Source organism: Artemia sp. Qi Xiang Cuo, chromosome 2, assembly GCF_049724085.1.
Source record: "Artemia sp. Qi Xiang Cuo chromosome 2, ASM4972408v1, whole genome shotgun sequence".
NCBI classification, from domain to species: domain Eukaryota; kingdom Metazoa; phylum Arthropoda; class Branchiopoda; order Anostraca; family Artemiidae; genus Artemia; species Artemia sp. Qi Xiang Cuo.
This window is the reverse complement of record NC_142795.1, coordinates 6,053,961-6,075,982: the sequence shown is the minus strand read 5'-3', so window position 1 is coordinate 6,075,982 and position 22,022 is coordinate 6,053,961. Positions and strand designations below refer to the sequence as shown.

At 34.0% G+C, this 22,022-nt stretch overlaps 1 protein-coding gene across 1 annotated transcript in view; it reads left to right on the top strand.

Moving 5' to 3' along the window:
- The window catches only part of LOC148954843 (DNA-directed RNA polymerase I subunit RPA2-like), a 132,206-nt gene that overhangs the window by 85,059 nt on the left and 25,125 nt on the right, over positions 1-22,022 (top strand). Inside the window, exons 15-16 of the mRNA XM_089098895.1 lie at positions 8,192-8,457; positions 18,964-19,099. Coding sequence (XP_088955021.1) covers positions 8,192-8,457; positions 18,964-19,099 — 402 coding nt within the window. The remainder of the gene's footprint in view (positions 1-8,191; positions 8,458-18,963; positions 19,100-22,022) is intronic.

Here is a 22,022-nt window from a genome sequence, read left to right as displayed (position 1 = left end):
GTTGTAACGCAAACATGCTGCAAAATAATAAATAGTTAGTGTTTTTTGTGTCATGTTTTGGGGCGGCTATCAGTAATTTAGTTGTTAGGTTATTTGTTTGTAATAAATTGCTCTGAACTTGAATAAATTGTTAAAATTGTAATAATGAAAAGGTCTATATTACAGCACTATTATTTTGTTTTTGTCTTTTTCGGAGGGTGACGGTTCAAAAAATCATATTGTGACAAACCTGAGATTATTTTCCCAAAAAATTTTTTAGGTAATAAAAAAATCCTACGTTAGTCAACCAAAAGAGAAATCGACAATTTATTGTTGGGCATTTCCTTCAATTTGATTTCAGGAATTTTTGCCGAAGTAATTTTTTTAAGCTATTGCCAAAATCCCCCGTTTGCTTCTTAAATTCAAGAAAAAGGCCATTCAACATGTGTTTGCTGCTGAGAAGGTCCAATACTGGGCTACATATTACCATAATTTCATTAGATATGCAAGAAGCATACCCGTCGTGCAAGAGGGAAAAACAAGGAATCGGACAGTCACGAAGTCGATTCTCTATTTGGGAGCCTTATTTTTTTTCATGTCTTTAATATTTTTAGCAAAATATATTTTATTAATAATTCGGCAATTTCTTATTAGCCATCCCCAAACAAAATGGTGTTTTCACTTTTGCATAATTTTATAGAAGAGCCAAAATTAAGTTTTCGATCTTTTTTAATGAAAGATTTTAATGAAGGATTCTAATCAATAAAGCTTTATGGTTGTACACACTCTATTTTGTGCAGTTCCAGTCCTCTGATTGTAACTTTTTTGATCATTTTTTTCCTCTTGTAATTTTCAATTAATTCTGTTGTATATATTACCGTAAATGTCCGAAATTGGTGAATGTTAACATTCACCGGTGAATGTCCAAAATAATTTTTTTTTCTCCTTGGATTTAGTCAGCCTTGCCAGTCAACTTTTTTGGTTTTATGCAAGGTTTGATGGCGACAGGTTAGACTGGGTTAGGTTAAGTTTTTAGCCCATTTCAATTTTCGTTTGATAGTGAAAGTTAATTTACTGGAAAAACTAACTGGAGTTTAGAATCAATAATCATGCAATGTAATGATTCAAAAGATATTACATGTTTAAAAGGGACATAATTTACTATGGGCAAGGGAGGGGGGGCAACTGCCTCCTCCAGACCCCATGTACGGAATAATTCGGAATATTTATTCCGAATATAAGAAAAGTAGAAAATACCCAAAAGGAGTATAACCAAAAGGAGGAAGTATCTGTGGGATTGCTGATGTACAGTATCTTTTCATTAAAACGTAGTTAAGGACGAATTTAAAAATAATGTAGTTTAAGTGTCTCATAAAATCTTTTAATGAAACGGTGAGGGGCGTGAATGTTTATAGAAAAAAAAATATTACGGAAAGTGGAAAACGAGCGTTTTTGTGTGAATATACATAATGATTGCACACATATATACAAATGCGTACATATATATATATATATATATATATATATATATATATATATATATATATATATATATATATATATATATATATATATATATATATATATATATATATATATATATATATATATATATATATACATAATGATAACCCAACCTACCCTAACTTTAACATTGTCTATCAAAGCTTGCATAAGACTGAAAAAGCTGATTCGCAAAGCCAATTGAATCCTTGCAGAGAAAAAGGAATTTCGGACTATCACCGGTGAATGTTAAGATTAACCAGATTTCTGACATTCACAGTGTAACATATACATAAAGCAAACTGACAGTACTTATGATTAAAAGAATTTATGGACTCGTGAGTTTAAAATTTGTAAAGTACAGAAATTTACTATTGAATTCATTGATAATCTAGCCTATAAATAAGTTAGTCCTGCGAGACAGTCATTCTAAGCTCAAAAGCTATATGGCAAAGCTATATGTTTTCTTTATTTTCGTATATTCTATCAAGTTTGTTTAATGGACTTGGCTGAAAAACTTTTAATAGTTTACATTTCACTAGCATGCTAATAAAAAAAGCTTTTTGATTATAAACAATTTATTCACTTTCGTTTAAGTCTTCTTTTTCTAATTTTTTTTTTTTTTTTTTTTTTTTTTTTTTTTTTTTTTTACATTTGTTCTTACATTGTCATTTTCTATCACTTCTGTATTCTAAATAAACCAAACTTAAAGAACTAATAATTAAATGAATTCATGGAATCGATTGTTTACATTTTGCAACTGTGCAAAAATTGACTGTGCAAAATTCATTGAAAATCTGGCCTATGAATAAGTTAGTCTTATCAGACAGTCGTGCTAAGCGTAAAAGTTATATTTAAATTTCCCCGAGTTTTTCATGTTTTTAATTTTTATATATTCTATTCTTAGCTGAAATGGCTTTTGAGTGGTTTAAATTTCACTGGGATGCTAATAAAAAAGATCTTCATGGTTATATGCAATCTATTCGTTGTCGTTCTAGTCCTCTCAATCTCAATGTAATTCTTTGTTATCAGTTTTCTTTCTGTCGTTATTTTGTATCAATTCAATTTTTCACATCAATCAAACTGGCAGAACTAATGATTTACTGAATTCATGGACTTGAGTGTTTACATTTTGAAACAATGCAGGAATTGATAGGTGAGTTGATTGGTAATCAAGCCTAAAAATCAGTTAGTCATGTCAGACGTGCTAAGCCTAAAGGATGTATTTCAGTTTCCTCGGATTTTCCTGGTTAGAATGGAGTAGTAAAGAATAAATTGATTTCAATGTGTCGTGGATTTACACAAGGTATTAATCTTCTGAAAAGCAGAGCAAGGCTTGAATATTAGGCTATAAATTTGCTAACTCTATCTACTACTACTACTACTAACGACTCACCGCTGCACCAAGCCGCCTGAGGCCAACACAGCTACGCACGCTCCTTTTCCATCCCAATCTATTCAAAGCCTCCCTTTTTACGCCCTCCCACGAAGATCCCATTTCCTTTAAATCTTTCTTTATGATGTCCTCCCACCCCAGATGAGGATGACCTGCTTTGCATTTAGCCCTAGACAGTTGGCCGAAAAGAACAATCTTCGGCAATCTGTCATCCGCACAACGTGTCCTAGCCATCTCAACCGTTTTTTCATTATAACCCTAGAGAGCGGTATTGAACCACATTTTTCATATTTACGAAAAATTGTTTGAAATACGGTCAGTCAGCCGGGTCCCCAGAACAATCCTTAATCCATTTCTCTTGAAAACATCTAGCAAATCTTCATTCGCTATTCGGAGCGTCCATGGTTCAGAGCCATATTTGACCACTGTTATCGATTAGCTTCTAATATTCTAATCTTGGTTTGCAGACTTATCTTCCTATTTTTCCAAACTTTTTTTAACTGTGAAAAAACACCCTGAGCCTTGGCTATTCTACTTTTGACATCTTCACTAGCACAACACTAGCACATGAGGCAAATGCAAAGACTGTGGAGACATAGGGCCTAATAACTATTAAACAGTTAGTGGTAACAAACTGTAAGTAAAGAGTAACTCGGCCCAAGAGTAAACGAAACTCTAAAAAATGGAATCTTGTTTGCAATCGGGGGAAAAACTCAAAAGTCAAGTGATCTTAATGAAAATTACATCGTCAGATTCAGCATATCAGAAAACTCTACTGTAGTGGTTTCAAGTTCCTATCTACAAAAACGGGGAATCTTGTATTTTTGCCAGAAGAAAGATCGGGGGTAAGTGTTCTTTTGTTTTTTTTTTTGTTTTTTTAGGGGTGATCTTATCAAAACCATGGTTCTAGAAGACCGGGGTAGGACTAATTCAAACGAAAATCAAAAGTTATAGTGTCCTTTTTGCGTTACCAAAAAGACTGGAGGACAACTAACCCCCATCCCATGCAACCTTTCCCCCAAAGGCATCTGATCAAAACTTTGAGGCACCCGTGTGATTCAGTATAGTTGAAAGGCCCATCAACTATACCTTTGGGAATGACATGACTCCCGATAGTCCATTGGGAAAGAGTTGTAAGTCGTGCAATTTGCCCATTGTTCACATATAGTATTTATTATTGGGAAATATACAGGAACGTTCTTTTTTTTTGGGGGGGGGGGATTTTTCAGGGGAAAAATTTTCCGGAGGCAGAAAATTTTGTGGGGGAGTTTTCCAGGGGAATTTTTTACCCAAGGGGGGGGGGGGTCAATGCATGATTTGAAAATGGTCAGAAATTAAATAAGAAAAACAAGTTTTTTTCTACTGAAAGTAAGGAGCAACTTTAAAACTTAAAATGATCACAAATTATTTCGTATTTGAAGGGGACTGCCCCTTCCTCATCCTTTGGAGTTTGACTTTTTTCACAATTCTATAAGAAAGACTTCTCAAACACAAGGTCATTTCATTTGAATGAGAAGTGTTTTTAAAGAACGTTTAAGAGTTCAGCGTAAAGAGCGAGGGTTTAGGAAGGGACAGCCACCTTTATATACGAAATAATTTTGTTCATTTTAATTATTTATGTTGCTCCTTACTTTCAATTGAAAAAAAAAATGTTTTTTTGTTTAATTGACATAAAGAAAGAAATTGTCAAAATAACTATACATTGCCTCCGTGTCGATCAATTGTCTCTTTTATTTGTTTTCTTTTTATACATAATGTAAACAATTAGAAATATTAATAGACTTGATATTTTAAGTATTAGAACTATAGGTGGATTCTAGATGAGTCGCCAAAAAATTTTTAATACCCTCCTCCCCCCAAAAAAATAATCAAAAATAAATATTTGCGTTGTGCTTGGCTTAATACAAACACGATGTGTTGTTTACAAAAAAGTAGCTTGGTTTTGCGCATTTGTTCTTCGTAAAGTGATTCGACTTGTAAATTACAGCCGTGCACAGTAAAAAGGCGACCAAGTCCTTGTAAACTTAGATCGCACACGGAAATTTGTAGTGTGGGTAATGAAGTTTTCCAAATATTGGTATTTTCTTTGCCCAGTTCGAAGATTACTATGTGATTGTAAAGTTTTATTTTATTAGTTCCAAACTCAACGTAGCCTACAACTTTAAAGGAAGAAAATAAAAAAAAAATGGCCAGAATTTGTATTCCCATGGTGTCACGATGGAAAATTGTCAAGGGAAGATTCTGCTAAGTTCAATGGCAATTAATAATGTTTAATTGGTAACTGGTAATTATTAATGTCAATTTTCTTACCCTAGATTGTATCCCCTAGGCTTTAAAAAATTTCCTTTTTTTATCTTCGTTTACATCCTTTCCTCCTACATTTTCGTGAATTGGCACTCCTGACCATCAGTCTCCAAACAAGACATATTTGTGAGTGCAGTTGATTGTTCTTAGGTAGCTCGTTAAGATTATCCCTGAGACGCTCCCGGACCTAAGAATTTTCGCTCATTTTCACATCCACAAGTTATTGAATACAGCAGTCACAAGAAAAAATTTAATCCAATTCTTCCCTCGAAAAGTTTCAATGTCTATAAATGTGAATTATATTCTAGAAGTTCGCCATAGGTGAGCTGTTTTACGGTATCTAGGGTATTTTTTTACTAGCTGGAACAATTATTTTATTTGAGGATTTGAATAAAGAAAATATTTGTAAATAAGCAAAAATAATAAGGTATAATTAATAAGCATAAATAATAATAAAGTATAATAAATAATAAATAAAAATAAAAATAATTTGGTATAAAGGACATAATTCTCTTTGGTAGTATTTGGAAAGTTGACCTATTTACTATGCCTTTAAACTAAACAGGTCTATAATATAGGTTCTTTCTAGTTTTTGCTACACACAAAGTACAAAGCATCCCATTGTTTTTAGGCAAAATGATTTGTGATTATAAAAGAACGAAAAATAATTTACACAATACATTGAACCATTGAAAGAATTCCAATATCCTAAAATAAGATGTAGAGCGAGCACGAGCATAGAAAAACAGAGTACGAGACAGCGCATTTTCTTCTATGTACGAAGACATGCGATTCTATAAAATAGTGAAAAAAAATTGCATAAAATATACTATTTCCAACCATTAAAAGAATAGTGCTGTCCTAAAATAAAATTTTTAACGTGGACGGGCATAGAAAGACAAAGTAATGGAAAGCGCATTCATTTTTAGGCCTATATCACCGGTTGACAAACAACGTATCTTACGCTTATTTTAAGACGATAGAGACGATTTTAAGACGACATGCTGATTAAAAATACGCAAAGCGTTTGTCTGTGCCACCCACCGTTTTTTAGATACCTAAAATTATCCATTTAAATATATATTTTAAGGATTGTTTGATTGCTTAAGGATTGTTCTGGGTACCCGGCTGACTGACCGTATTTCAAACAATAGGCTATACGAAAAATGTGGTTCAATACCGCTTTCTAGGTCTATAATGAAAGAAAGGTTGAGGTGGTTAGGGCATGTTGTGCGGATGAAGGATGACAGATTGCCGAAGATTGTTCTTTTCGGCCAACCATCTAGGGCTAAACGGAAAGCAGGTCGTCCCCGTCTGGGGTGGGAGGACGTCATGAAGAAAGATTTAAAGGAAATGGGAACTTCGTGGGTGGGTGTAAAAAGGGAGGCTTTGAATAGATTGGGGTGGAGGAGGAGCGTGCGTAGCTGTGTTGGCCTCAGGCGGCTTGGTGCTGCGATGAGTTGTTAGTAGTAGTAGTAGTAGTAAATATATATTTTCCATTTAAATATATATTATCCATTTAAATATATCCGTTTAAATATATATTTAACGTTGTATCAAGATAATAACTCGCATACAATCTACAGTAGAGTACATATTGCTGAGTAGAGTACTAATTAACGCACTGTCTAGTTCAAGGTATAATTACACATATAAAATATGGACGTATAACATAAAGTTCCATAATTTTGTGGTATGTTGTGCACGTTCGGTGTAATCAACTGACAGAACCTAGGTTCTCGGAAAAGAAGTCAAAATGTGAGTCAAGGAGATGAACTTTGAGGGACTTGTTGCAACCCATTAAGCTTTACTCACTAATACTCATCTGCGCAACATTTGCATAGTCAAATATTGCGTCATACCTCTGGGAAGCAACAAATGAACTCTTAAACGTCTCAATGATGTATCGCTCAGGGGAATCCAACGAAAGGAGATTAAAAAAATATGTTTTTGCTGATATCTTGAAAACTAGACTTGATAAAACGAAACAGTTTTCAGATATATAATCATATTAATCAACATGAAAACTGCATTAGAAACAGTAAACACCATGCCAAATATATATGGCACATATGTGACTTTTAAAGAATTCAAACTGAATTGACTATACTGAGCCATTAAAAGAATTTCAATGTCCTTAAATCAAATGTGTACAACTTTGAACTTAACCTCCACTACACTATAAAATATTTTCCTCTTTTTTACATTCCAGTTGGATGCTCAGGCAGTTCCTAGTTTCTTAAATACTTTACTCACTGAATTTTATTTATTGTCTTTACTATAGTATTAGTTTAGTTTATTAATAAAAAAAAATAGAACTTGACAAAATGCGTACATATATATATAAATATATATATATATATATATATATATATATATATATATATATATATATATATATATATATATATATATATATATATACATATGTATATATATATATATATATATATATATATATATATATATATAATACATGAAAAAAAAGTCGTCCAACTAAATTTCCTAGCCTGCCCATGAACTTGCAAAGGCAAGTTGTCATAGGGGCGTCCCCGGAATAGAAAAAATATTTTAGTACTAATTTATAGCACAAATTATGTATGCCAGAAATACTGGAATATATATATATATAATATATATATATATATATATATATATATATATATATATATATATATATATATATATATATATATATATATATATATATATGTATATATATATATATATATATATATATGTGTGTATTGTCTTTACTTCGTCCTGCTGTTTGGCTGTGGGGGAACTAAGAAAGTCTGTTTATGCTAATTTTTTTCTGAAAATAATTTTTATAGCGAATATTTTATGTTTTATCTTTATGGAAAATGTCATATTATATATTCATAAATATATTCTGATGCAATATACTTATAAGTTTTAACGCTACTAACTTAAGGATAAATATTCGAGTTGTGTGAATAAAAAAGTATTGTCTCATAGCAGAATATACGAATTCGTTTTCTATTGTAGGGTATGAACATGGAAGATAGTATAATTCTCAATAAGTCATCAGTTCAAAGAGGTCTTTTCCATGCTCACCAATTCTCTTATGAAATATACCATCTAAAGGATTTGATCCCGAAAAAGGCGTCGCCCAGTCGCTGGTGTTTTGGATTTCCACTGAATGCACTGGCGAGTTTTCAGCCCCTAGAAGCAGCCGCGTTGAAAAATGAATTAACATCTAATGGATTTCCTCATTTACGACGCCTTATTGGGGAACATGAAAGGCTTTTTGCGTATGTTGTTTTTCTTTCTTTGAGCTGTTTCTCGTTGCCATTCTGTGGAACCTAAAGTAAGAACCCAAAATAGTGTCGTCATGATTCGTCATCGATGTCGTCATGAGACAATTCGCAAAACAAAATCAATTTTAAATTCTTATGAGCCACAAGTAAATTAGTGGGATAGAATTAAGTAGGCAATGTCAAACCGTTGTTATGTAATATCTTGTTCTTTGTATATCTTGTTATAGAATGTAATATGTAAAGAATGTCATATCTATATGTAATGTCTTGTTATAGATCAGGACAGCGTTGAATGAGAGGAGAAAATTTCAGTCAAGGGCCAAATTGAATGGTCAACAGTATACATTATGTTTTGACGCTAAATTTGACCCTGACTATAGTTGTAGGTTAATAAGATTAACAACAATTAAACCATCGTTATAGTAGTATTATTTTAATTTATAATATTTACAATTGTATAATCTTAATAGATATAATATATATATATATATATACATATATATATATATATATATATATATATATATATATATATATATATATATATATATATATATATATATATATATACATATACATATATATATATGCGTATACATATAATAACTGTGCATGTATTTATTTATTTTTTCTAAAACGGTTCCTTTTTTTTTTCACGAAATTTTGTAACCTGGGATTTTCGGGCATAAAAAATCAATCTTTATTGGTCAGAAGTTTGATAAAATTCGTTAAGAGCCTTAATTTTTGAAAAAAAGATTCATGTCACTGACGTCATACTTATGAATACATTCGAAAAGCATACATGCGTCATATTTGCCTCAGTAGTGGTTTTATCGTTTTCAGTGTGACGCAGGCAAAATTACACAAGAAAAAAATGATTGGAAAGAAATTCATATGATTGACGTCATATTTATGAGTAATTTTCAAGAGAATAAATTATACCATTCCCCCCCCCCAAAGAGTGGATGTATCGTTTTTATATTTATGACGCGTACGACATTAGAAAAGGCGTTTAAGTTGTTTTTTAATGCCCAGAGTAAGTAGAGCAAGTAAAAAAGAGCAAGTAAAATTATAATGCCTAGAGGACAAAGGAAGAACCTATACCATTAACGTGATAAGACCAATCCGATCTGACCAATCCGAGCATCTAACCTAAAGGTTATTAAAAAATAGTCTAAAGTAATGATAAATGAAAATGAAGATCAGAAAAATATTCAGTCAGAATACTTACATCAGCGAAAATTACAACGAGTCAAAAACAAAAATCAAGAGAAGAAAAATATCCGGTTCGAAGATAACCGGCAGAAAGAATTAAAACAAACCAAAACAAAAGTAAAGTTCAAATAAATATACGGTTACAATACATGCGACAAAAGGGGTAGAACGAATCAGAAATGAAAGTGAAGAATAAAGATATATGCGGCTAAAAGCTATGCCACAGCGAGAACAAAGAAATATGGGGTTAGAAGATAAGTGGCAGCGAAAATTACAAGTGACAGCGAGAATGTAAGTATCACTGGCCACAAAATTGATCTAAATAGATCAGGACTTTAAGGAAGAATACGTATTTTTCCCATGGTGGTTGAAACGAACCTGTGGTGATGTGATGACATCAAGAAGAGGCTCACGTCTGCAGTTGAAGACAAGTGACAATGAGAATCCATATATAGAAGCCTGCCGAGTACCGAGACACGGTGGTGAAGCCGCCGGGCTCCCGGTACTATTTATATATATATATATATATATATATATATATATATATATATATATATATATATATATATATATATATATATATATATATATATATATATATATATATATATATATATATATATATATATATATATATATATATATATATATATATATATATATATATATATATATATATATATATATATATTTATCTATTTATGTATATATATATATATATATATATAATATATATATATATATATACTTAACCCGCGGGGGGCCGGGGGGGGGGGGGGGGGGGGGGGGGGGGGGGGGGGGGGGGGGGGGGGGCGGGGTTATATATATATAATATATATACATAAAAAAAATATATATATATATATATATATATATATATATATATATATATATAACGATCTAGGTAGGTCAGAACTCTTGAGAAAAATCTTTACGAGTCTTAATTTTGGTTTTTGCAAATGACGTCATGTACTATGTTATTACATAATATAAGCATTTCTTATAAAGATAATTTCTTAGACCTCATTGGCCTGACATAACATAAAGAAAGAAAAGACGATCGAAAATGGGGGTTTTTAAAGGCCAAATGAAAATACTGAAAAAACACAACAAAGCGCTTTGTTGTGTTTTTTCAGTATTTTCATTTGGCTTTTAAAAAACCCCATTTTTGCTCGTTTTTCTTTCTTTATGTTATGTCAGGCCAACGTGATTTAAGAAATTATCTTCGTTATGCTTATGGGGAGCATTCTACCAATGTTGATACTACATTCATATCTCTTGTGAGAAAAAAAAGGCTAATTTGATTAATCAACAGTATTTTCTTCATAATTGTAAATTGAACCGTATTTTACCCAAATCAATGCGACCTTCACTTCGCTTAAACACACGTAACGAACGGCAATTTACAGAACGTATAGGAAAAAAACGCTTTGTTGTGTTTTTTCAGTATTTTCACTTGGTCTTTAAAAAACCCCATTTTTGCTCGTCTTTCTTTCTTTATATGAAGCATTTCTTATGACATCATATATGGCATCATATTAGTATTTTCTTATATGAGGTTATGCATAGCATAAAGAAGATTGGTGAGTGTCCAACGCAACAGTTATTTATGTAATATAATGTCTGTTGGAAGTCCCTAAAAACGAAAATTTGCAGTTGCAGTTACTATAAATGATGATTCCTTGGGACCAACACCTGAACTATTAAACGTGATGAGATGTGAAATTTGACAATGTGGACCATCAATTGCGACAACACCAATACGGGCAGCTATAGCAAAGGCCATTGCTAAATTGTCTGAAGTAATCAAAATCTAAAAACGTAACAAAAATTAAATTGAAGAGCAAAGACACGGGCGGTTGGAAGATATGCGAAAACGACAATTAGAGCGTGTTAAAAATGAAAATAAAGGGCAAAGACACAAGTGGTTAGAAGACATACGACACCGAACAAATGGGGTATTCAAAAAATGAAAATGAATAGCAACGAGTCAATGAAAATCAACCTGGACAGCGAGAATCAAAACTTGTCGAAATTGAAAATGATAGCGATAATGATAGAGTTTGGGATTTTGACATGGATAAGGTCATCAATGCCTATCATATCTTTGTTAAAAAATAAAGGTTCGGCGATATGTATTTCATAATGACAAGAGATAAGCCGAGGGGTAACGAAGCAAACAAATTGAATAACGATAGTGATTCATTTTGGTTTGATTGAGTGATTCATTCAGATTGGGTTTTGGATTTTGACATGGGTAAGGTCATCAATACCTACCATTCCTTTGAAAATCAAAAATACGTGCTGGATAAATTGTTGGATGAAATAGAAGTTTCTGTCCCATCACCTGAACAATTAAAAGAAACAATGGTTCGGCTATATGTCTTTCATAATGACAAAAGACAAGCCATTACAAGCGAAGAAGGTTTTGTCCCACCCTCTGAACAACTAAAAGAAACAAAGGTGATCGTCAATGTCTTCCATACCTTGTAAAATCAAAAACATGGACTAGATAAATCGTTGGAAGAAAAAACAATGTTGTCCCACCACCTGATTAATTAAAAGAAACAGGTTCGGTGATATGTCTCATAATGACAAAAGACAAGCTGAGGCAAAAGTTAAAGGTCCAAGAAAAAAATGTAATTTTACAAAGGCACGACTTCTAATTTAAGGTCCATTTCGACATCACGACTTAAACAAGAGGCTCAAACTATCTGTTTTCAGTAGCCCAGCAAAAGTCATAATCTATGTATAGAAGCACGCCGCTTGCCCCATACCTTTGTTAAAAAAAACAAAGGTTTGGCAAGGCGTATCTCATAATGACGAAAGATAGACCGAGGTCTAACAAACCAAACTAATTGAAAATGATAGCGATGAGAATTGGATTTTGTATTTTGACATGGATAAGGTCATCAATACACACCATACTTTTGAAAATCAAAAATATATACTGGTTAGATTATTGAAATAAAAAGAGGATCTTGTCCCACCACCTGAACAATTAAAAGACACAAAGGTTGGGCGATATATGGCTCATAATGACGAAAAGACAAGCCGAGGCAAAAGTTAAAGGTCCAACAAAAAAAAATGAAATTTTACTAAGGCAACACTTCTAATTTAAGATCCATTTGGACGTCGCGACAGTGAGAATCTATATATAGAAGCCTGCCGCGTGCCGGAGCCATGCGGGTTAATCCGCCGGGATCTCGGATACTACATATATATATATATATATATATATATATATATATATATATATATATATATATATATATATATATATATATATATATATATATATATATATATATATATATATATATATATATATATATATATATATATATATGTATATATATATATATATATATATGTATATATTATAGTTTTTCATTTTATCCATATTATATAGTTATAATAATATTAATAAGCTCTATGATTCATAACGGCAGTTACTAATACATAGGATAATAATATTGATTTGGAGTAAATTTTTATCTATTGAATAATATTACCGTAAGTGCAATTATGAAATAATGGACGACTCGGATATTATTTTAAATCCAATATTAAATTTTATTTCTCGATCGATGATCGATGGTATCAAAGTACAGACAATAATTGCTAAGTCGACAAGCTTTTTCAGTCATGAAACCATTCTAAAGACAAAGGAGGTTTTACATCAGGTGCTAGAAATTGGAACACGTTTAATTACATGCCTAAAAGACGATGAAAATGTCCTTGACATTTGTAAGTGGTTATCTACGGCATCGAAAGAAAAACGTAAGATCCCGAAATTCATGATATACTTACCATGTGAAATTCCAACAATTAGTGATGCGATTTTAACATTGCAACGTTAAAACTGTCGCATGAATGAAATTTCCCGTAAAATTGACAGTTTGTCTAAGCTAAATAAGCAACATCTCGCAGTACAGGCAACCTCTGCCTGGTCCTCTTCCGCTCAGCCGTCGTGCCCCAAGGGCCAATCCAAGCCTCCTACCTATGCTGTTGTGTTAAAAAATTGCCCGTCCAATCTTTCAACTCCACTTTAAAGGAAAGATTTTATTGATAAAATATGTCCTGTTGTCGTAATAAGTAAACCCGCTGCCTCCTCAATTGCTGACCAGATGAAAAAGTTCAACCTGGCCTTTTAGCCTCTGTTAAATCTCCCGCCTTCATCGGCATAATGAAAGGCGTACCGACAGAAATGAATAAGAAAGATCTAGAGAAAATTATTTCAAAGTGTGTCAAAGCTTTGCAGTGTGGCAAGTCACGTGTCTACAAAATTTACTTTGAACAACTGAGTGATCTCGATTCCTTTCTGAAAAATTCTGTGAAGGCAGGTTATGAGAAGTTAGCTGTCCAGAATTTCATATTCATACCTAGAAGGTGTTTCAGATGCCATCAACCAGGACATTTTGCTGCTGATTGTAAGAACGCAGAACTGTGCTCTCGCTGTGGTTCCACGGAGCACTCTTCCGCCAGGATAATCCATGTGTTCGAAACGTGTTTTGTATTACATGTAAAGAGTCTAATCACACCTGTTACAGTATCAAATGCCCTGCCAACACTCGAACCGATAAACGGGCAGCTAAGTAGATAAATGGATATTCGTTTTCTCTCTTGGAACTTAATGGTGGTCTTATAAAAAAAAGACCTATTCTTGAGAATATACTTCAATAATCATGATATTCTGTGTTTGCAGGAACATCTCCTGACCAACCACAGCCTTGATTTACTTGACATTAGTGCCACCTTCAAAACTTTTTCGGTTCCAGCTAAACATAGTGCTTCTAAAGGCAGAGCTTCAGGTGGTATTGCTACTTACGTAGCTTCGAATCTTAATTCTAGTGTTTTTTTTCTAGTGATATTTTTCTAGTGATTGTTTCTAGTGATTTTAGCTGTTCGAGTAGATGAGTGCGTAGAAATAAATGTGTAGTTACCCACTGATTACAACGATGGAGATTCGTAGAGAGATTTCACAATAGCAGCTAGTAAACTTAGCTCTTGTCTTCGTGATGTCCTTAAACTGAGAATCCCGTGTTTGATCGTAGGTGATTTTAACTGTGATTTAAATTACAGGTTGTCTGCAGCTTCTATCCGTGCTTCTTTACAAATTAGGAATATTTGGTGATGATTCTAAAGTTCAGCAGAAATCTGCTCAGTTTACTTACATTCATTCTTCCTCTTTCACATCTAACCTTGGCCATGTCGTGCCATATAACCTTGATATACTTTGTGTTGAGGTAATTTCTAAATTTCAAGTTTCAGACCACCTTCCTATTGCTTCTAGTTTCAAACGAGAAGCTTTTCAGATTCCGGTATTACAGGCTCATATTGTTCACCGCCATAAGTAGTATACTTGTCGCGATTGGACTAAAATTGACACATCTCAGTTCATCGAAACTTCAGATAGCATCCTAAACAAGATCCGAGTTCCATTTCATCTTCTGCAATAGTCTTCCAATAAATACATTAGTGAAGTTAGATTAACACTTGATATCTACTCTGCAGAAATCTGCCATGCACTTTTGTGTGTTGAAAAAGGGGCAGTTCTTCTTAAAAAAATTGGTGTGGGTACCCAAGTTCCCGGGTGGTCAGGAAATCTAGCGCCGTCTGAAGCTTGTGACCGTGCTAAGTTTTGGTATAAACTATGGAGAGATTGCCTATGTCCTTGTCAAGGAATAGTCAATGAACTGAGAAAAGTCTCAAAAAAATGTTTGCTAATGAACTTGCCCTTCATCGATCTAAAATGCAGACACTTTATTCCGAGAAGGTCAGGAATTCACTTGATCTACTGTGGAAGCTATTACCTCGTACTATCTTATCCAATTTGCCAGACTCGAATGACATTCCTTTTTCCGAATGGATATCCCATTTATCAAATGAATTTTCTGGGCCTGATCCTGTATTAGAGTCACAATTTTATGATGAGCTCTGTAACTTCATTGATGAATCTCCTGATCTTGATTTTGTTATTGCTTGTGACGCTGTCATAAAAGCCATATCCCAACTTAAAAAGAAAGTGTCTTGTGGGATAGATAAGGTGAGGACTCTACACATCATTAATGGAAGTTAGGTATTGGTGTGTCATCTCAGTCTTCTCATGCAAATGATATTTGTTACAGGTATTGTTCCTTCATCGTTCTGCATTGGTGATCTGACTCCGATTCCCAAAAAAGGAAAATCTGAGCTGCAATGTTCGTCTTTTCATCCCATCACCGTCTTCGCTACGATATGCAAACTTTTCGAGTTCCTTTTTGTTGATGAGTTAAGACAGAAATGTTACGTTCCCCCATATCAGTTCGGTTTTCAGGCAAATCTTGGCTGTTAACATGCTCTTACAGCAGTTTTTACTGCCCTCGCTGACGCTGAATCTTCGGGAGAAAGTATGATCCTCCCTGGACATGACGTCAAACGTGCGTTCGATTCCTTAATTCATTCGTCCATGCTTCTTCATATGGCAAGGCGAGTTGTAAACCCATCAGTTGTCCGTGTTCTCAGGGATTTATATAGGAATCTAAGAGTTCGTTTAAAAACTCACATTCCGTTTCTCCCTGCAATCGGCTCTTCATCAATCCCAATATAATTGCATTAATTCTCGTGCAAGGCCAAACTCTTCGAATGCCTCAAATATGCTTGTGATTCCTCAGTACCCAATCCTCGTTAAGAAAGGGACTAGACAGGGAGCTATCACTTCCCCAACCCTGTTTAATAATAGTCTCCTGCATGCTCAGGCAAAGTGTCTTCCTTTATGTATTCTTGGGAGAATAGATATGTCTCTTATTTGTTATGCTGATGACATCTTGAATCTCAGCCGTACGATCCAGCACAGTGGGCAGAATTTCAAAATCCTCAAAGATGAATATTCAAAAATCGGGCTGTCTTTTAATCCTGAGAAAACCGAAGTTGTCCTTTGCAATTGGCGAAATCCCTCTACTTCTCTTCTAAATCTGGACGGTTCTCTTATTAAACCCGCAGACTATATAAAATACATTGGCCTTCCAATTGGCACATCTATCGGCCACACACGTCGTTTGCTGATTCCTCACCCTGAGCGTAAAATTAGCATTTCTTACACTGGAATCGTAAAAAGAAAACTACGTTTCAACCGTTACCTTCTAGCATCTATTTACAACGCCACAGCCCTTCTACATCTGCTTTACATTGCTCCTTTCTGGAAATTCTTTAGAGTTACAGATGAAAAGCACCTACGATCAATCTTCTTCGGATTTGGATGCGGACGTGCTTTAAGTGCGGTAGATTCAGTACTATTGGATGGAGAAAATTCTGGCGAATCTGTCGCTCTCGGCATATATGATATACGACGAGCTTTTGACTCATTAATACACGAACAGATTGTACTTGAAATAGCAAAGCGTGGCGTCCAATATGACACACTATTACCCATGAGAGATATGTATGAAAACCTCGAGGCCGAAATCAAGATCAAGTATGAGAAGCAAACAGATTTTGTTAGAATTTCAGTAAAGAAGGGCGCTCGTCAAGGCGCACCTACTTCTGCTCCAGCTTTCAATAATAGCGTGATTCCTGCACAAGAAAATCATCTAAAATTCTGCATTTCTAAAAGTATAGATCTTTCCCTAGTTTGCTTTGCTGATGACTTATTAAACATTGCCCGTGAGCAAGGAACAATTGAAGAAAATTTTAAAACTTTCAAAAGAGAGTATGCAGCTACCGGTCTTGAATTCAACCCTTCGAAGTCAAAATTGCTATTTTTCGACTGGCCTGAAACACTGAAGCCCGAATACATCACACTCGGGAACACTAACATAGTACCAGCTGACCATATTACATATTTAGGGTTACCCATTGGCCATACACTAAAGCACACAAGAGCACTACTCATTAAGTATCTCGAGAAACGAACGAGCTTTGCATATAGCAAAATGGTAGCAAAGAAATTCAGCTTTAACCGAGTGATCCTAGCAGGGCTCTACAACGCTCTGTTCCTCCCTCACTTTTTGTACCTTAGCCCCTTCTTGCGAACTTTCCCAGAAACTACGAAGCACAAATTACGGTCGATATTCTTTAAATACGCAAAATACCTACTAAGGTTTCCATCCTGGACTCGTAACACTTACCTGATCAGAAAATACAAAATATCTGATCCCACGCTTACAATAGAAAAACAAATACAACAGTTTAACAGGAAAATTATTAGTCGCCAGTGGCATGCGATTCTCCAGCAATAGTTCGTGCTACGCACTGTCATTTGTAGAAGTTATTGCTGTTATGTAGTTGGTGCATTTACCTTTATTCAAGTGTATTTTTCTTTCTTTTTCTTTGATGTACTCTGTCTTTTTTGTTGTCTGTATGATGGGTTATAAATAAATAAATTTGATAAATATCTTTTGCATTTGCCCCCTTGGACAAGAAACCGTAAAATTATTCATTTGTATAAGCTATCTGACCCTAATATTAGCATTAATAAATCTCTATCCCGTTTTCAAAGTAAGTTTAATCATCCATGCTCACCAATTTGTTCACAATAGTTTTTTTGTATTTATGCAATGTATGTAATGATTTTTTTTTTTTGTGATATATTACGATTTTGATGTGTTTGTGTTTTTTTTTTCTCTATCTTTTTGTTACTTTAGTGATTACTTCGAATAATAGGGAAAATAGAATATTTTGTGTAATACTTTATCAATCTATAGTCTTAAATACAATTATAGCATCATGTCTTGTAGGATAGTATGTCCAATCGTATATGGTACCATTTATTTTGCTGTTTTATGTTTATGTACATTCACATTGCTTCAAACCTTATACTTGATTACTTATAAAAAGTTTCCTTTCGTCTTGTTGACTTTGTCATATTTAAAAGGAATAAATTGAATTGAATGCTATATTAAAAAAGGCCCTAACCTGATTTGAATATAACACGCAGGTTAAGAGAATATCATTTAAGTTCCCAGCGTGAACAGTTAAGCGGGGTAATCTTTAAGCCTTAAGTTTGAATTTGAATGAGCTAAAATTAAGATTGCTCAGAATTTTTGTAAGCCTTCTAGATAACACTGCATTTTTAGTTGTGCCACTAATTTGTCATTCCTATTACACTCATATTAATCTGTCAGACAATCCGGTTCACTGAAGTATTTTCACCTATTCATTTCATGTCCTTCCATAAATGATGGCCTTGGTGGCCTTTTTTAATGGAAGGACCTTTTTTAATGGAAGGCCTCGACCTGTTCTAAGGATTTCGTATCATTTTATTTATTTCAGGTATATTTAAATTTTATATATTTTTTTTTCTAGATACTACTATACTGATTCTAAAACAAAAGCAGAAGATATTCGTTTTGTAAGAAAGAAGAAAAAGTCTGGAATGCGAGTTATTAACTATCGAGTATTTAATGAAGGAAAGTCCCTTGTTTTGCTTACCTCTTATCCTGTAAGTATACATGCTAGCTTTTTTCTCACCTTATTTTGTTCTATTTTAGGAGAACGGGGAGAGGAGGGGGGTTATCCCTTAGACCAATCTTGGATTGAAAATGAGATCTCGGGATAGTTGCATTTACCTTCTTTGTTGTTGTTTCTGTTTTGTGTGTGTTTCATTATCAGATCAGTTTTGCTTGGTTTTCCAATGAATTAAAATTGCGCAAAGAACTTATAGTAAAGGATTTTGTAATTTCTAGTGGAGACCAGACACAAGATTAAAACTTATAACGTAGTTTTATAACCAAAGAAATGTTCGCACTGCCCCCTTCAGACCCAAGTTTGTCCCCCCCCTAAGACCTCAGTTTTACCCCTCCCCCAGCCGAAATTTATTTTCTGCAAAAAATCTTGTCAAAACTAAGATAAGCCTGCACTATTCAAGTATCCAGAGAAACAGGTCAGTTTTCTTTAGTATATCTTTGCCTTTATGGTTTGTATAGGTAATTTTTCAGTTTTCACTGTCATTTTCACTTGATTTGGGAAAATTGGCTACAACTATGCCCCCCCCTCTAATTTTTATCCGGCTCATGAAAATGTAACAAAATGTATATAAACAAATTTTGATACGTTATACAATCGGTCTCCTATTGAACAACTGCTGCTTCTTCTACCAGTAACAACCCACTACAGCACCGGTCTTCATGAAACCAACACAACTCGCCACGCTCCACCCCCACCCAAAACCCTATCAAAACTTCACCCTTTACCCTTTCTCGTGCAGTTCGAAGTTCCTTTGAATGCTTTCTTGTAACCTTTTCCCGCCCCATTCCCGCCCCTTTTCGTTTGGCCCAGGAGGGAGGGACAAAAGGCATAAATGCAATTTATCATCCGTAAAATGTGGAATATCCATCTTAACCTTTCTTTCATAACAGTCCTAGAAAGTGGACTTACTACTTTTATGTGTGGTCAGTCAAGCAAGTACCTAAAACTTTTCTGTGACAGTTCTTTTAAAAAACATTTAACGAGTCTTTCAAAGCGGCCACATTTTACAGCCATACTTAACCAGCCTCATACCGTGGCTCCTAAATTAAGATCTTATTTGCAGACTTATCTTCATATTCTTTCGAACTTTTTTCAACTGCAGAAAATACCCTGCGCCTTCGGAATTCAAGTTTACACATTATGAATACATCTATTCTCTTTACTACACTGGGAATTGAAGCTTTACTTGATCGACTTTCTCGTTAGTTCTCGTTGGTTCTCGTAGATTTCACTAACAATTTTATCTAGAACCCTCAATTTCGGAGACCACACTGCCTTTCCATAACGATAAACAGAAGTTCAAATAGGGGTAAAATCCTTTTAATAGACAGTGATAAATTTCACAAACACCGATAAATTTAACAAAAATACTGGATATTTCGGTCTCATATGCAGTGACCGAAATATCTAGTATTTTTGTTAAATTTATCACTGTTTGTGAAATTTGTGACTGTCTGTTAAAAGTATTTTATCCCTATTCTAACTTTTATTTATTTTGGTCTCTTAAATAACCTGAATTATATATGTCTAGGAAAGTTTACCTCTCTGTTGAAACCATGTTTTCCATAGCGTTTACGGTAAAGTCCACCAAAATAACCCGTATTAACGGGGATATGGCATAATCTTATGTAACTCTTGATTACATGCCGAATCAATTATTAACCTCCAGGGACGTATCCAGGATTTTTTTTTTTTTTTTTTTGGCGGGGGGGTACTAAAAAACTTTAAAAACGCATCACAAATTGGTTCATACTCATTTTTTTTACGTTTTTACGAGTGGGACAAACATTTCGGAGGGGGGGGGAGTTAACCTAACGCTCCCCCTGGATACGGCCTTACTAACTTCACTTCCTGCCTAAACTGCAGCAACTTTCAAGGGTCGAACTTTCGCTAAAGCTCTTCTGTCAGCTAAATCAAATGCCTATTCTTAATCTATACAACTGAGAACTAGAGGAGAATGATGGTTTAGATATTTCTCAACTAATAATCTACGAGTGAAAATTTAGTCGATGCATCCTCTACCATTCCTAAAATTACCCTATTCTGTTCTTAACAGAGCATCTTTTAGTCTAATGATTATCATCATGCTAAGTAATTTTCTTACCACAGAAATCAGGCTAATACCTCTTTAGTTACCGCACTCACTCTTAAAGCTTTTAAAGCTTTTTAAAGCTTTTTCTTAAAATCTTATTCACAATCTCCTGTAATTTGTCACATTAATTACCCCACTCGCTCTTATAACCTTTCTCATAATGGGGTTTAACTAAATTTTTCCTAAAATCATAGTTACTTCCCCTTTTTCAAAAGTCATATTCGGAATCTTCTGTAATTTATGTCTAATTTCGCAACCACCATGTTTCAATGTCGATTACCACGCTATTAGCACCTGAGACCTAGGCCGTATCCAGGGGGGGGGGGTACTGGGTTTAGCGGCCCCTGAAGTTGTCACTCATAAAAACGTAGCAAAATACATAAAAAAAATTGGTGCGTTTTAAAAAATTTTTACAGCCCCCCCCCCAACAAAAATCCTGGATGCGCCCTTAGATGAGGCATTAATATTTTTTTCGTTTTTTTAGTATTCTTTACAACTTTACAAATAATTTTTACAACTTTATCATAGTTTAACACATTCTCAAATTGTCTGCCGATCTATTTTTAACGCTTTCTTTAATAACTAACTTTGGCCCTGTTCCCGTCTTTAACTGGGACGAGTCTAGACTGTCTACTTCCTTTCAGTTTTATTTTTTTATTTATTTTTTTTTTCTTTTTTTTTCTTTTTTTTTTTTTTTTTTAAGCTTTACGCTTCTCGGATGAACTATATCTCGCACCTAGCCTCGGGTCAGTTAGGACGTACTAAGTAATTCATATACAAACTTTTAACATGATCAACGTAAATA